Source organism: Gigantopelta aegis, unplaced genomic scaffold, assembly GCF_016097555.1.
Source record: "Gigantopelta aegis isolate Gae_Host unplaced genomic scaffold, Gae_host_genome ctg2690_pilon_pilon:::debris, whole genome shotgun sequence".
NCBI classification, from domain to species: domain Eukaryota; kingdom Metazoa; phylum Mollusca; class Gastropoda; order Neomphalida; family Peltospiridae; genus Gigantopelta; species Gigantopelta aegis.
Window position 1 is genome coordinate 26,492 of NW_024532997.1, and position 18,241 is coordinate 44,732.

General features: G+C 35.8%; 1 protein-coding gene across 1 annotated transcript in view; it reads right to left on the reverse strand.

Annotated features, from left to right (window-relative positions):
• LOC121391583 (deleted in malignant brain tumors 1 protein-like) overlaps window positions 1–18,241 on the reverse strand; it is a gene marked incomplete at both ends in the record, with an annotated part of 52,520 nt that overhangs the window by 24,730 nt on the left and 9,549 nt on the right. Inside the window, 8 exons of the mRNA XM_041523161.1 lie at window positions 80–230; window positions 7,145–7,317; window positions 8,328–8,490; window positions 10,791–10,963; window positions 11,375–11,516; window positions 13,660–13,832; window positions 14,829–14,970; window positions 16,311–16,483. Coding sequence (XP_041379095.1) covers window positions 80–230; window positions 7,145–7,317; window positions 8,328–8,490; window positions 10,791–10,963; window positions 11,375–11,516; window positions 13,660–13,832; window positions 14,829–14,970; window positions 16,311–16,483 — 1,290 coding nt within the window. The remainder of the gene's footprint in view (window positions 1–79; window positions 231–7,144; window positions 7,318–8,327; window positions 8,491–10,790; window positions 10,964–11,374; window positions 11,517–13,659; window positions 13,833–14,828; window positions 14,971–16,310; window positions 16,484–18,241) is intronic.

Below are 18,241 nucleotides of genomic sequence, written 5' to 3' on the forward strand. Positions count from 1 at the left end.
TATATACTTAAACGTGTGTGTGTGTGTGGGGGGGGGGGGGGGGGGGGGTAAGTAGTTATAAGTAAATGGCATTGTTTACCTGCTGAATCCCATCATAGCACACACGACAGCAGCATCCCTGTTGTCAAACTCGTCGTCGCAGACCGTTCCCCATTTTCCATTGATTTCAATCTCCACTCGACCTTGTGTAGTAAGTCCTCCATTGACTAACCTTACTTTAGCATCAGGTACTGCAATGAAAAAATAAACACTATCTGCAAACACATTAGTAGCATTAATCAAACATAGAGTATAGAGTTTGTGCCACCGGTGAGGCAGGATATACTCACCTTTCACAAACATCTGAAATCATCACTGATATAACAGTGGTTCCTTAGTGCATGTCATTAGAACTGTTCTTATTCCTATGAGCTACGTCAGGTGCTTAGTAATAGTATGTATTATATAATAAACTAGTCTTTGTGACTGTTCAAAAACGATGAAATATCCAGTAAAGGATTTCCTCAGGAGAGGCTGCTCTTATAGACGAGGAATCAACCACTATTTTACCAAATACACATTCGTCTGTGCATTGTGCAGAAATATAGTCCTGATCACGTACTACGATTTTGTCATTCAGATCGTTTACTGAATCAGTTTGTTGTTTATGCAATAAAATAATATTTCCAATCAATTAGCCATGTCGTCATGAGATTTTCGTGAGTTTGCTTTCATTGTTAAAGTGTGTTCAACTAACATATCTCTGGTTAAATATTTACACATTATGTACAGGCATTCACAATAATTTCGGACAGTAATGTTATATATTTAGAAAGTCAATTACACTATTGTTTTATTAAATATTATATGTGGAAAGGTTGTCAACTTTAAGTTTATTTTTATTAACTTTTATAACAGAGGCATTATTTGACGAAAATTCATTTTCCATTGTAATATGTTGCTCTCTGCGCTATTTTATTGTGTGTTGATATTATAATGCTGCATGGATGATATAAAGAGGCATGTACAAATGTGCATTTTCCAAAACAAAGTGGCCTTGGGTTCATACAATGAATACTTACGAAACTGCCTCTAGTTTGACTGACCGAGTGAAAAAAAAATGGATGAAGCAGCCAATACGCACGATTTCGGGATAGCTTTAAAGAAAATGAGCCTAAGAGTGTTTAGTAAAATAGTCAGAGAACTCAAGTGGACCATCAGCTGAGTACCAGAAAGTCAAACAAACAAGGTGGTGGTATATTGAGGTATTTATAACACGAATATCAGTCATGTATTTTTTTGTTTCAAATTGTTGTAGTTATCCTTTCACTACAAAAGTACTCAGCTACTTATTTGAAGTGTCTAAAATTATAGCTTTCTTTCCTTTCTTTGATTTGTTGCTTCAGTAAATCATTCTTGCCATTCCCTCGAGCTTTTTTTGTGTAATTTGTAATGTACATTCTTATTTTATTCAACCAAAACCTTTCAATACAAAGTACACAGTTGTATCTACTAAATATGATGCATCACTGACCAAAATGATGGCTAATGCTATTTCATATTTCGAATATGTGCATACCTTTTCATCTGCTTATTGACTCTCTTGCATATTTATGTTTAGATGAAGTAACATACTAGACAGCTATTGTGGATACTAGTGGACAGCTATCGACAGGATATGCTCACCTTTTGCAAATACCTGACATTCACACCTATATTTCTTCCAATGAGATCTGTCCTATGCTAGTTTTGATTTAGTAACCTAGTCTGGAATTGGCTGTTATCTTTGTAGATGTATTGACCAGAAAAGGATCCCATCGGGAGTGGGTGTCCTCCTGTAGACGAGGCACCATATAGAGATGCACGGCTTAGTCATTCAGATACCTTTTGCGTTTAATTATTAATACACTATATAAGAAAGATGTTTCTTGCATACCTGTAGATGAGAACACCATTCATTATTTTTGGTAACACATATAGATGTGATACATGTTTAAAGACATGGGACTGGCTGGTGATAACTCGGTCGACCCTGCCATACCATGCAATGAATAAAAAAAGGAGAATCGAAATCAATTAATATGTCATCTATAAGATAACCTGAAATTAATTTCCATGTGACACATAGGTTAACTACATTCGCTAGGATTGTAAATAGGTTTTAGTTGGGATAGACGTTTAAATTGATATTAATCTATATGACAAAACCGTATTACATGATGAAAATTGTCGAATATATACAGCTATGATGTCATGCACTAATGAATCACTGTAAAAACAGATATGATACCAGGTGTTCATGGAAGGTAAGCATATTCTGCCCTACCGGTGGCAATCATCATGAGCACAACCTACAGCAATCAAGTCCATATGTACAAGATTGTCACCAACAGAAATTAAAAGGCATTTACAAGGTAAAACTAGTATATTGCATCAGCCATCATTTTAGTCAATGAATGGTCTGCCCTGAGCTCTCAAGCTATGAGTTGCTTTCTCAGAAGGTCGCTATTAATTCCCCCTTCACACACCCTGGAGGCAATAATTAGATGGCAGCAACGGAATCGTCATCATCATCGACCAGTCGGGTTGTCCAGAATTGTCGCCTCCACTTGTGAGACAAATTGCTGCATCATATTCCAGTGGTCAACTTTGAAACATGTGGAGATCACAAGAGGTCATTAAAGGTCAAGTGAGTACAAATTTGAAGAAAAAAGTAAATTATTTTCTTGATAAATATTATCTTCTTAGTCATATCTTGTACGTGTGATTACTTATAAACACAAACATCACACTAAATTACCATACTTTTGATTTAAAAGTTTGATTTGCGTAATATTCAATACAAATCTTTAACTTTAACGTCACATTTCTCAGTTAGACTGGTTTTGTTTTAAAGGGTTTTTTAAAAGGGTATCATTCTACCAGAGCGGGAGTCAAAACGACCATCATGGTTATTCCATATTGAATGATGTGCTGCATTATTTTCCAGTGAATGAATGGATGTTTAACGACACCTCAGCACATATTATAGTGACGTTCAGCTTCAATTGCTTTTGATTTGCATAGTTTTCAAAACACAATCTTAACTTTAGCGTCAATTTTCTCAGGGGGGGGGGTTTGACTGATTTTTGTTATGGGGGGAGGGGGGGGAGGGGGGGGGGAGAGGGGGGGGAGGGAAAAAATATGGTTTAAAGGGGGGGATGATCTAGTTTTACCAGAGCGAGAGAGAGAGAGAGGAGAAAGAGAGAGAGAAGGAGAAGGGGAGAGAGAGGAGAGAGACAAGAGAGAGGAGAGAGAGAGAGAGAGAGAGAGAGAGAGAGAGAGAGAGAGAGAGAGAGAGAGAGAGAGAGAGAGAGAGAGAGAGAGAGAGAGATGGCTACTGCCATTGTTATTTCATATCTAATAATGTTCTGCATTACATTTTAGTGGATATCAGCTTCAAAAAGTGTGGAAGGTCACCAGAGTTCATTGAAGATCAAGGGGTACAAATTTGAAAAAACCCAACTCGGATCAAAGTCTGTCAACTTCATTTGTATCTGAATGGTAAGCAAGTGTGGCTTTGCTGCAACGGCATTCCATTTGGTATACAGATATAGTTTAACACATTAAACATTACTGAATATATACTACCTCCCCATGGAATATGATGCAGCCCATCATGCTTGTCGCTTTGAATTTTTCGGGTAGAACAAAATCCTATTTTAAGCCATTTTATATTCTGTCTCCAGACTAATCACGATTGGTAAAACAACCTCATCAGATTTGGATTCTACAAATAAAATGCCCATAGAAACAACTCTGCTCCAAACCGTCTGGTAGTTGCATTTATATAGAGTAGAAAAATACATGACATTTCGTCATCAGGTGGGAGCTTATGTCTATAACCCCCCCCCCCCCCCTCTTCCACCGATTCCTACAGGTATGTTAAATATATATTTCCTTGTTTATAATACTTTTTTTTATTTGATTTCTTTAATTTTTCTTTAATTTTTAATTTTCAATTTCTTTTAAATAATTGTTTTATTACCCCAGATCGAATAGACAATTTCAAGGTTGAGGAGCCTATTTATAATACTGGTGTCTGTATATTATCTTTATTTTTGGTCGCTTTAAAATTTTAGTAACTCAAACTTCATTTACTTTCTAAATATATTCATCTTTTGTGCATACAAAATTATTTGGCAGTAAAATCCCATTTGAGTAATTAAAAACATTAGTGGAATTAAGATTATTTTATTCTAAACAAGTAAGTGTATATCATATGTATTTTTAGGCTGTAGAAAGGTTTTACTATTGGAAACCATATTATAACAGCGTCAAACTAAGGGTAGAATATCTAAGGTTAATAAACTTTTTTGTCATATTATTTTTATCAGGATGAGTAGTGACATACAATAACATTTACGCTTAGGCAGCAAAAAGTGAACACTCGAGGATATATTTATGGCAAATCTATAACCACCGTTTAGGCTTCATCGTGTTAAGACTTAACTAGAGTATTCTTCCATCCTTTCATTTAGAATTAATTTGGCGCATATCTTAAAACGTATTTTAAAAAAAATCCATGCTGTATTTGTGTTTTATTTGCATATAATCATGAAACTGAGCACGTTTCCATATTTCCATCAAACTGTTTTAATTTTGTTAAAATGAAGTAATCATTATCATATGCAACAGTGTCTTTCTGCTTTATAATACCAAACTAATTAAATACTTTTAAGATGATAGACGCATTTTGTTAGTGTTTGTTGCCATACATATCGCAACATGTAATGCATTGTCCTAGTTAGTTCTAGGGTATAACATCCTGTAAAAGATCTTCCATAAACTGGTAGTCTGTCTGTGGACGAAGCACTTAATAACAAATTTGTGGACGAAGCAAATAATAACAAATTGGCCAAAATTACCTTTTGATTCTGCCTTGAGCAGATATATGGTTTTGTTGTGCACATTTGAGTGGAAAAAACCCCCAAACAAACAAACATGTGACGATGTTAATTGATACGCACATATGTTGTATGTGATATAAATATTGAGACACCAGTATGTGCTATTTACTTATACTCTGTACAAGGTATTTCATGTCATTGAATGATTCTTCAAAGGGAGAGTAAACTCAAACATGAGCCTTATGTGTTGGGAAGATGCATACCTGGAACTCCAACACATACTGACACTTTACCAAATGAAAAAGTTAATTAAAAAACGTGATTATTCCTGCTACTGGGGTCGGCCATTTTATTGTGTTATCGATGCATCCGGTACTCTAGTTCGCGGCGAACTGACGTCAGCTCCTACCAACCTCTGTATGCACAGCGTAAACAAAAGTAGTAATATACAACAAGGCGCTTCTTTTTTATCAACCTGACTTGTAAAACAACATAAATGACGTGATAATGTAATAAACTATTTAACTAAATATATTTCAAGTTACCTTAATGGAACGAAATGGTGTTATAGTATTTATCACTGTTAAATAATCCAAAGGAAAAAATAACATTATTAGGCCTATTGGTATGCTACGTTGGAGCAACAACGACCACCCATGATACCCAACTGATAATTGTCTTTTCTTTGACACTACGTAATTGGTCAGTTCTGTGATTTTAGATGGGAAAGTCTACTTAGTAAAACGTTTTACAGAAGTATTTATAGTAATAACCCATGCCCATTACCACTTTAGGGGCGACAGGTTATTACACAATATCAGTATGTATGTTTGTGTCTAAACAGCAGTAATTAATTAGCTCGTCTGGTTACCTCTCAAATATACACCTGCCATTCAGAAATCACAGGTAGAGTCAACTAATAGAATAGACCAATTAACTATGAAAACATTCCGTGTATCACTTCACTACGTAGGTTAATGCATGGACAAAACATGGTATAATTATTTCGACTTGTTGTGTAGCCACTTTGACAATGGTAGTTTATTTTGTATTGGAAAATAATATATACTTATTGCTGGCTTACTGGGATGAATATTATTACAGAACAATGCAATGCATGACTACTTTATCATCCCACAAAAACAGGTACATTTGTTTATCTAGTTCTAAGACTCATTCCTGACGATACACGCTATGCATTACGTAATGACCGGCTCGCCAGAGGGCGTACTAGTATTCACTGGGATGGTACACAGTTGCTGCGTCCGTTATATATAATAGCCACATAGTCACATTTAACTGTTTTATTATCTAAATATAAGATTATACTTGTTGATATTAAGCAATAATGTGCATCATATATCGTTGAATATGCATACCAGTCCAAAAGCCTTGCTTAAGCATTCATTTAAGTACCTTGCGTGTCTGCACCACAATGAGCAGTAACGCGTCCATGTTATGTACTAAACCTTTAGACAAAATTACACCCCAACATGTTTTTTTCTTGCATATGATTTGTAAAATTCAAAAACCAGTAAAGGACATTAGCATTATGATGACTAGTTAAATCCAAGTAACAGCCATAAGGGGCTGTTCAACAATTACGTAACGCTTTAGGAGGGAAGAGTTTCGTGGAATGCGTTATGAAACCTTATAGTGGAGGAAGATTGGTTTGTTAACAGTTATGTAGCATCTTAAATAATAATTGTCTTATTTTAATATTTAAAATAAACTGTAGCCGGCCATTGCTAGTTTGTTCTTTTAGTATTTAATTACCACACTAAAGCACACAAAATGAAGTACAACCAGAAAAACCAATACTATTGGATAAATTGCGTGAGGAAGGTGGGAGGATATCGACGAGCGTTACGTAAGTTTGGAGGTCAGAATGGTTTTAACATTATCAAACATTACATGAGAAAGGGGGTATAAATATGTCAAATTTTGCAATAAGTAATTGTTGAATGGGCCGCTAAGTAAAAACATTTAAATGGTGCCTTGTATAGATATTTATTTATCTGTTTGTTAAAACTCACATCAAAAGACTTAAACATCTTTTCCTCTATATGATGCAACTGTTTATGATGCACGTTGTTTGTATGTAGCAACAGACAATTAAACTGCTAATGCATGTTTCAGGTTTTCATTCTCGGAATGTTCACAAATCATATTGCCATAGATAAAACAAAATACACTTGGATATACTTTTGATTAGGTCTTTAGTGCAGAGTAGGGTTTTCGTTTACATTTTACTAAATTTAACATTACCGACTTACATGTCTTGCAGCGAACAGCTGCATCCTCAGAGTGACTACAGTCAGTATGTCCTATAGGCTGACTTGAACAGTTTAAGATAGATGCCTCGGTCCCGTTGCAAGCCAGTTCATCGAAGAATATAGGTCCCGACCCTTGTCCATAACCTGCGTTTGACACAGCTTGTGCTCCGGTTCTGAAGACGAACAAAATAAAGAATACAGTTTAAAGAGACTGTCCTGAGATCGCTGCACACTTAAGATGTTCTTTTTGGGCAAGTATAATTATATATCAAATAAGTTATTTATTTTTTCGAATATTGTACACGCGATGTATTCCTGTGCCTCCTAATGTTTGTTGTAGCCTAAATGTTGTTTATATTTTTATTGTTCATACATATGCCATTAGTGAAAGACAATATCCAATTTAGGATACAACCAACATTAGGAAAATCCGAAATGCATTCAATAAACAGATACTGATAATATAATTATAAATGCCGTCATCAAAACAACTCTGTTAGTTGGTAAATTCTTAACAATGGATGTAAACTGCATTCTTGTTGTGTAGGTTTTCTCTGTGTGTCTTTGTTGTTGCTACTGTTGCTGTTGTTGTTGTTGTTGTTTTCTAATAAATGAAGTATGACTATTTTGTCAGGTACAAGCTGTTAACATGTTTAGAAGTGGTCATCGTAATATAAGACCATACATGACCTCTTGCACCGAACCAGTCACCAACATACTGAAATTAGTAGAATGAAGACAGTATGTTGATTTCTATGTCATGACCCACATAGCCTGTTAGCATTTTGGAGTCAAAACACATATTATATGGAGTATATTCATTAAAAGGTCATGTATACCGGATGCTCTTTGTATAACAGTTTTTGAGTTACAAATCGTTCATAGTGGAAACCCGTCTCACACCTATTCTTTTGTAGAGTTCATGTTACTCAAGTAAATATTTTGTTATGTATTGGCTTAGTATGACAAAATTCATAATTAAATTGCTTTCCATAGAAGTCATAACATCAATTTATGAAACGGCGGTAAATACTTTCTAAATTGCATTTCCACTTTTCTGTCTATCTTTCAATAGTTTTATATGTTCAATTGCTCGAATATTAAATATGCATACAATTTAAACATCTATTAAAATGTATATTATATCTGTCTGTCAAAGTATTTACGTTTATATGATATATACCGACTGAATCCCATCATGACACAAATAACTCCAGCATCTTGCTGGTCAAATGAATCATCACAGACACTTCCCCATGTCCCGTTGATTTCAATCTCGACTCGACCTTGTGTTGGAATTCCGCTTCCATTGACAAGTCGTACAGGAACCAGATATTCCATAGACTCTAAATATAAATATAACATTGATTGTATAGGAAGGACACACAATGTGGTGGTATTAAAACAAGACTATGTCTTCAATATATGGTTTGGACACGCGAGTCATTCTTAAAAAGTGTGCTCGTTAACCCATTGATATGCGTTAACATCTATGTATATAATAGTCAAACCTTACATACATACATTATATATAGTTGCAGGCGATTCGTTGTAATAGGTTCAAGTCCCATCGACGGAATGGGACAATTTGTGAGACCAGAAAATATTTAATTATCCCCTGCGCCATCGCCTTAGTGTCTGTGTGTGTCATAGTGAAATCTTACATATATACACTCTATATAGATATTCATACATCAATATATACTAGACAGTTTCAGGTTTGTCCACAGTTGCATGTACGTAAACGGGATCGACCGCAAAACGTGTAGGCCCCATGTAGATGGATGGGTTAAAGAGCATTCTGTTTTCAAAATGACTCGGTAACTAGTCCAAAACATAGTGTGGCAAGTCTGCAAGTTGTGAGCCATTCGGTGTCATACGTTAGAGTCCCAGCAACGACAGAAAGGCCAGAAAGAAGTCAGTGATCGACTGTGTCAGTTCGTTAATATCTATGTAAGTAATAGTTAAATCTGACTTGCATACAATATAAATATATGCATACATCAATACAAGCATACATACATACATGCATACATACATACATACATACATACATACATACATACATACATACATACATGCATGCATGCAGTGATATGCTGTCAGTCTAGGATTGATCTCCGTTGGTGGGCCTATTGGGGTATGTGTCATTTCAGCGTGTGCACCATGACTGGTATTTTAAAAGCCATGGTATGTGCTATCATGTCTGTGGGATGGTAAATATAAACGGTCCCTTGCTACTAATGGCAAAATGTAGCAGGTTTTCTCGCTATGATTATATTATGTCAAAATGTCCAAATGTTTCACATCCAATGGCCGATGATTAATAAATCATTGTTCTCTACTTATGTCCTTAAACAAAATTAACTTTACCGCTCGGCTATATTCAGTAGCTATGTCTCACGAAAATGTATTATTATGCATTATTTTCCATTTTAGACTAATTTGTGTTGTAAAGTAATAAAAAAATGGTTACATGGTGACGGACTAGCTTTTTATAGTGTGTGGGGATAACCGACGATAACCGCAAAACTTTTAGGTGTGTTGTACAGTCTAATCCGTAGATTGTGTAATACATTTCAAAACCTTGGTACCCTCAAAAGGCGATCCCAAACATACTGTGCCAGGAAAACCGGCTGATCAAATTAATGGCGAAAGGAAACCGTCTATTTTGAGCATCCCAACTGAATAGACAATTAGGAAATGCCACTGGTTTCCAAAATTCTACACATGCACGGCGAACTTCTGTACGCACTGTCGCCAATATCGACTTCAGTTTTTCAGAGTTCGTGTAGATGAATTGCGCCCTGTTCTTTTCTTTGATGAATCCAGGTTTTGGCTGGACTATCACAATTGGTTTTATAGGAGGTTTGATTAAGGTCTAGAGAGTGATACGTTTGGATGGTTGCACAGATCGGTACCTCATTAGACATAAACAAATATAACTGATGAGATTTTTGATCCAGTTTTTAAACCGTATGCTACTGCCATTGGAGATGATCTGTTTGTGTTAATGGACAATAACACCGAACATAATCGTGCAATATCATCTGAACAGGAAGCAATTCAATGTACTGGATGGTCACCATACTCCCCTGACCTAAACCCGATACATTTGTTTCATATTGACTACACGCTCCATACAGTCACTAAGAATTAGTTGACGTTTTGTAGGAAGACATTTTTTTTCAGCTCGAGTTCCGCAATGTGGTAGACAGCTTCCCAATGCATTGCCAAGCAGTAAGTCAGGTCCATGAGGATGACATACCCTACTGATATTACGTTTCTGATCCCACATTTTATGGTGAGAGATGTTGAAGCGGGGGTGAGGGTCAGAATGATTTGTAATCTTTTTGTTAATATTCACTTAGCAGACCTGTCACCAATGTTAAAAATTACTAAATATAATCTTTGTAAAACGAAAATCAAATGTATTTTGTACCATATGTAAAAAAAACATGCCGAAAATATATACTGGACCTTAATTAATTTTACTGAATACAAGTTGAGCTGAGCTGGTAATTTACAGACAATTGGTGTAAAACAAGCCGTCTTACAAAACACGTGTCTTAATAAATGTAAATTGAAAAATGACTTTCAGATGTTGATACTAATAGAACTGTTCTGTGCTGCACTTTCGACATACCCATCTCACAGATAACACCTGCATCTTCTGTATGTTGACAGTTGTGTTGACCTACATGGGTCACTGGACATGACAGTATGGACAATTCAGTCCCAGTGCAAGCTAGATTATCGAAGTGGATGGATCCTAAACCACGCCCAAAACCAGCATCTGTGATAGCTTGAGCTCCAGTTCTATATGAAAAACAACAACAAAAACTAACCACAACTTGGATATAATGTAATACATTTTAAATAGGTTGAGTCTATATTTTTCCATTATTATAATTCCCACTTATGATTGTGTGATTTCATATTAAGTTATACTGCTTTGATAAAATAAACTGTTCGTTTTAATGTAACGTATGGTGACTATCACTACCAAATCCAAACTGGAAACATATCACATGGAAATTGCACACGTCAAGGCATTATAATTACAGGTATATCAATAATTATAGCTGACAACAAAGTGTATTGTTCTTGAATATAAACTGACAAAATGAAATTATTTACAATAATTTATGTATGTAGTAGTATGTATTTCCACATCCAATTATTTTCGTCAGTATAGAAATATCATGAATATTTCATTTATTTATTTACCGACTGAATCCCATCATCGCACACACGACTCCAGCGTCCTTCTCATCAAAGTAATCATCACAGACAGTTCCCCATGACCCGGCGATCCTAACCTCAATTCGACCTTGTGATGGAATTCCCCCATTCACTAATCGTATAGGTACTAAAATAAATTAATCAGTTGTTAAAAATATATACAAAAGCATGTGCAGAAGTCCAAAATGTTCCAACTGCCCAAGGTGTCTCAGTTGGGAGATATTTTGCAGTTTTGACTGTTTGTGATAAACAAAGTCAATATGACATGAGTCAACGCATTACAATATTTAATCACATACAAAATTGATGACCTGTTAATAGAAGAGTGAAACGATATTTTATTAACGGACGTTTATCTCCCTTCGAGGAAAATAAATAAACTAAAATGTATGGCGAGTTAGATATTATTTAAATATTCAATACAAGTACATGTTTTATATCATTAAATGTGTTCAACACAGAGATACGTTTAGACCTGTGACAAAATTAACAGAATCTTAACGACATAACTGATTTCATCATTCATTGCTTAAACGCAGTTGATGTAGATAATCAGAATGCTAGCCATGTCAGATAAATAGCCAGAATAAACGCACAAGCAACACATAACATAGATGAGCCTCTGAAGATTTATTTACAGTCGTGTGATACACTCACAGGTGATATAAAATGTAACACTAAACGCCTCATTTAATATAGTACTAAATTCAGTTTCTAAAATTAAAATGATTTATTATCACTAATAGTACTCAGCTTATTCACATATATTATGTCTAGACATAAAATATCATAATAACATATTAAACGGTTGACATAAACTATTTAGGATCTACAAGTGTATCAATACATGCATATTGAAATATACGTATGTACCACGTAAGTGTGTTTTTGATATTAAAAGACCGATGCGTTATACATCGGTGCCACAGTTATACGAGTTTCAGGATTCTTGTATTGCCCGAGCGAGAGTAATACATGAATCCTGACATGAGTTTTGTAAAATCAGTATGGTTCACACGCGAGTGTAATCATTTCTTTATTATCCATATTATCCATAATAGTATTTGTTTTATGAATAACAAGCTAGTACCATGTAAACCTGTTTCAAAACTAACTAGAATGAGACGAGAAAATTACCAACTGCACATCAGGTCAGTGCTTGACAAAAATCATGGAGACATTCGTGCTAAATGAGCTATCCTGAATATTATATCATAATATTAGTTGGAAACCATGTACAAATACAGTTTGTATTCTGTAACGACACCACTAGAGCACATTGATTAATTAAACATCGGCTATTGCATATCAAACATTTGGTCATTTTAGCATATAGTCTTATGAGAGAAAGCCTGCTACATGTTTCCATTAGTACCGATAGATATTTTGTATGTACCATCCCAGACAGGGAAGCACACACCACGGCCTTTGATATACCATCCGCGGTCCACTGGCTCGAACCACCAGGGTTGATCCATTCAACTGACTGGGGGTTTTCTCGTTCCAACCAGTGCACCACACTTGGTCAAAGGCCGTGATATGTGCTTTCTTGGCTGTGAGAAAGTGTATTTAAACGATCCCTTGTGGCCTTACATATACCCAATGAGTCGTTAACACTCGCTCTGGGTGAGAGCCGGTACCGGGCTGTGAACCCTGTACCTACCAGCCTCATGTTCCATGGCTTAACCACGAACATTATCAGATCAGCGTTGACCTCCTTTTACCCAAATACATCATAATATATAAACAAATAATATTGCCTAAGATAATACATCCAGGAATATTCTCATCCCGAAGTAATACAGATGTTTTAAAACAGATCATAAAAACGTTTGTACTAATATAAAAAAAATAATAAGCATCGATACATTGGTTGTGTTTCACTCAGCAAAAACACAATAACTAAATTTGAAAAAAAAAATTTGCCATTTACACAAAACTAGATTTTAAAATCTATATAGCACCTATTGCTCTAATTGGCGGACCAGTGACAGATCTTGGTCGTTTCCAGTTAGGTGCATTTGGAAATTTGTCCCGGTGAAATGTCATTTGGTAGACGTGTACATATAAGGAACCCAACCCTCTCCCTGAAACAAAAACATCTAAGCCCACCTATATTACTATTTACGTGTAGGTCTGGAAAAGAGGGACGTGCCCTCTAATTTCTAACAAGCTTGGGATCTTTTTACTTTGATGGCTTCCAAAAAATCTGTAAAATTAAAATCATACAAGGAATCATATGGGTCATTCTGTTGTACATTTGTGCTTACCTGTGGTACACATAACACCTGCATCCTCATTGTGACCACAATTTTCTTGACCTATACGGTTTCCTGGACACGATAGGATGGAATGTTCAGTCCCTGTACAACCTAAATCATCAAAATATGTAGGCCCAGAGCCTTGTCCAAAACCAGCCGTCGCTATAGCCCGAGCTCCAGTTCTGTAGAATATTAAAAGAATATAAAGAGTCAGTTGGTAGGATTCGAACGTACTGAACCGATTCGCATGACATTTGACAGCCCACGATCTCAATCGCTCGGTCAACTGGGACATCTACAATGACTGAAGCCCAATTAACCGTAGTTAATGGAGTGTGCTTTGAAGCATTCGGTTCGAAATTAATTTAACGTTATATTTTCATACAAAATCACAATGGGGCAATTAGTCCATAAGCAGAAACGTTGACCCACAAAAGTTATAATATTTATAAACACAAAGTTTCAAATGGCAGGATTCGAACCAATTGTACCGACGCGAATGGCATTCGACATCACGCGAACTTAACCGCTCGCACAACTGGTATATCACTAGCAATGTATCCCAATTAACCATATTTTGGGAAGTATGCTGTAACGCATTTGGTTCGAAATTAATGTAACAGTTTAGTATTTTTATTCAGCAATTTTTATATTGCAACTGGGCTACTGCATCGTAGTTGTAAAACACATAACTAAAAGGATGTAGGCATCGTATTTATACAACACCAGCATACGTGTGTTTGTATATGTGTGAGCGTGTGTGTCTATGTGGTATGTGTATGACTGTTGGTGTATGTATTTTGTGCGTCTGAGTGTGAATTTATCTAAACTATATAGTTTGTTAAAGTTGAAAATAATGTGTCATTTAAAATAGAAACTTGCTGTCATTTAGCCTTTAACAGTTTAAACTGCTTCGAGGCTTGACCAGTAACTAAAATAAATAGTGTTTGTGTTTTTGTTGATGTTTTATTTATTTTTAATATTTAAAATAAAAATATTGTATAAAGTATGCATTTTCCTGGACGATTAGTCATCATTAGCAATTCTGAAACTTATGTGGATATCAAAAATCAAGTAAAGCAGAGGATTTGGCATTATATAGTTTTATGGCATTGAGTTACACATTTTATGTCATTTTGGCTTTTTATTGCTTGTGGTATATGCAAAAGTGGTTATACCGATCGAACCCCATCATTGCGCAGATGACTCCAGCCTCCCTCTCGTCAAAGTAATCATCGCAGACAGTTCCCCATGTTCCGTTGATCTGAATCTCAACTCGACCTTGCGTTGGATCGCGTCCATTGACTAATCGTACAGGAACTAAACAATAAAGCAAGTAGTCTTTTCACAAGAAAGCCTTATTGAATATTTTGTCATAGTCGTCTAGACACACACACACACACACACACACACACACACACACACACACGCGCACCCACGTACGCATATAATGCATACAAAATATAATAGAGACATGTCGTTAATAAAATATCATACTACAATTGCATGCAAATGTTTCAAATATAATTAGAGTAATTACAAGTATTTGAAAAAAACCTATTGCTAAAATAATATACAATACTTGATTCAAAAAACTGTTTTTTGTTTTTTTTCTATTGTCCTCATATATGCTTGCCAGTGTCGGGGTTGAGGACCCCGAGCTCACTGACTTACAATGTTATATCTATATCTACATATCTATATCTATATATATATATATATATATATATATATATATATATATATATATATATATAGAGATATATATATATATATATATATAGATAGATAGATATATTTAGATTGATAGGTATATAGATATTATATATAACAGGTTACGAAAAGTGCAGTTTTCGGAGACTATGTTATGGATTTTATATAGAAAACTATTTTTGTAATAATTCGATGAAATATTCTGTATTGAAACCACCGTACCTCTTATATATTAAAAGCTATACTATAATATATTTTCTTTCTCTTGGCGAACTTTTAAAACTGTGTTTGTCATATTTTAATTGCGATTTTGGAATCACGGCTGTATGTCTTAACGTTTTGTACTGTATTTTACATCCCTGATTTGTTTTTAAAAACTTTTTTTTACTTTTAAGAACAGATTGGTGCAAGATTTGGAGTAAACGTTTGAGTCTGGCAATTTTGCTTTGATTAAAGATCCATACTCTAGAAAGTGTGTTGATATGTTATATTTTGCTATTGTTAAAAAGCGGACTTCGTCATTAAGAAGGTCATTTATAAGAAAGATTCCCTTTACAATAAAACTAAAACTAAACAGGTGACCCTCCTCCCCCGAAAGAAGCCCAAACAAACACTAGGTCCTTGTATAGAGATTTTATCGGCTGGGTGGGGTGGGTGGGGTGTCTAAACTGACCGACGTTTATGGAGGGGGAATGAGTCACGCTCCCCCAGAAAATATATTGAAAAAAAAAGAGAAAATTCGCTTGAGCAGGGAGGGGTTGGACCTTTCCCATGCACACGTGTCTGGAAATATACCTCAATGTTGGATTAACTGTTTGGGATTTAATGATTGTATCCAGATGACTAAAATAATATATTTTGGAGACAAATATAATTTTGGTGTATGATATTTGTACTGTCTTTTTTGTGCCTTAAATACTAATGAATCCTTGCAAGTTACCACTTACTCATCTGACAGATTACTCCTGCATCTTCACTGTGAGTGCAGTCCTCTTTGCCTATACGATTGCGTGGACAGTCTAGAATGGATGCCTCAGTCCCTGAGCAAGCTAGTTCATCAAAGAAGGTAGGTCCCGAACCTTGTCCAAAACCAGCACCAGTCACAATCTGAGCTCCATTTCTAGATTTTAGAAACACGATTTAGAATAAATCTGTGCAAAAGGTGAAGTCACGTGAATGTTCTCCCAACAAAAAGGATATGTATGTCAAGATATAGAAGAACTACACGGTTTGTTTTAGTATCAGGAGATGCATCTCCTTGTCAACATCTTGGTGAGTCAACTTTTGTTTTAAAAAGTTTATGGTATTTGCTATTTTTATTATTTAAAGAAACAAACAAACCTAGTCGTGTGTTAATTTGAAGAGAAATCCCAAGCTTACTACAGTGACCTCTGTACCTGTTTGTGATAATGAGGAGTGTATAGATACATAGTTGTGAGCACGATTGCTAATGCTAGTAAATACAGACAGTGAACGCTGAGCGGTGATTCAAGCTTTGAATCGTCATCAAATGCTACATTAACAGAATAAAAAACATGGCCACACAGAACCAAAACCAAGACGTAAACAAGAAAAAGGCATAGGTATCGGGGAGCGAGTCTCTACAATCAGAAAGAAAAAATGGATAAAGTGCTAAATGAATTGTGAACAGCAAACAAAAATAATTCAGAAGCTAGACCAAACATCTAAAAATGTCACAGTGAATCTGAAAGTGCATCTAATTGATCTTAAAGAAGAAATACTTTCAACACTTGAAGAAAACTTAAGCACACTTGAAGGAAACACAGCTATAAAATGATGAGTTAAAGAAAAATAACAAAGTTTAAAACAAGAAAATGCAGTGTTGAAAGTACTAGTTAAAGAAGCAAACATAGCAGTAGGTTTAGCACTGATTACAACAAACAACTTGAACAGTATACTAAGAAGGACACCACTCGTTTGTTTGGTGTAAAACATAAAAGTAAAGATGAAAGTGTGTCAGAAACGACAGACACAACTATCAAAGTATTAGACAAGATAGATGTGAACATTGCTACTAAAGGCATTAGCATTGTCCATAAACTGCGATTTTTTAATGCAGACAAATTATTGCCAGGACTCTTAACCTAGAGGCATTACGAAGCAAAAGAAAACTTACAGACACATGGTTTAGTTTAAGTGAAGACCTAACTAAGGAAAAACATATATAAATTTAATCAAACGGATGGCACATGAAAACGTGGATTGTTTTTGGAAAAAAGATGGAGTTGTATTTGCAAAACTGAAATAAGAAGCACGAAGGAAGGAAGGAAATGTTTTATTTAACGACGCACTCAACACATTTTATTTCCGGTTATATGGCATCAGACATATGGTTAAGGACCACACATATAATGAAGGGGAAAACCCGCTGTCGCCACTTCATGGGCTACTCTTTTTCGATTAGCAGCAAGGGATCTTTTATATGCACCATCCCACAGACAGTATAGCACATACCACGGCCTTTGATATACCAGTCGTGGTGCACTGGCTGGAACGAGAAATAGAAGAAGAACGAATGCAAAATATTGCGAATATGGATGACTGCTTGATGCACAGATCACAACACACCTCTCTCTCACACACACACACACACACACACACACACACACACACAAAGAGAGAGAAACACACACACACAGAGACACACACACACACACACACACACAGACACACGCACGCGCACACAGAGACACGCGCACACAGACACACACACACACACACACACACACACACACGCTGTGATCGAAGCCGCTGTGTCAGGGTGGGTCCAACGTAGGGTCTTCTTGGTTGGCTCCAGTAGTTGGCTGATGGGACCGTTCGGGCAATGGGTGGTAGTAGCTGTCCTAGCTGCAGGTTG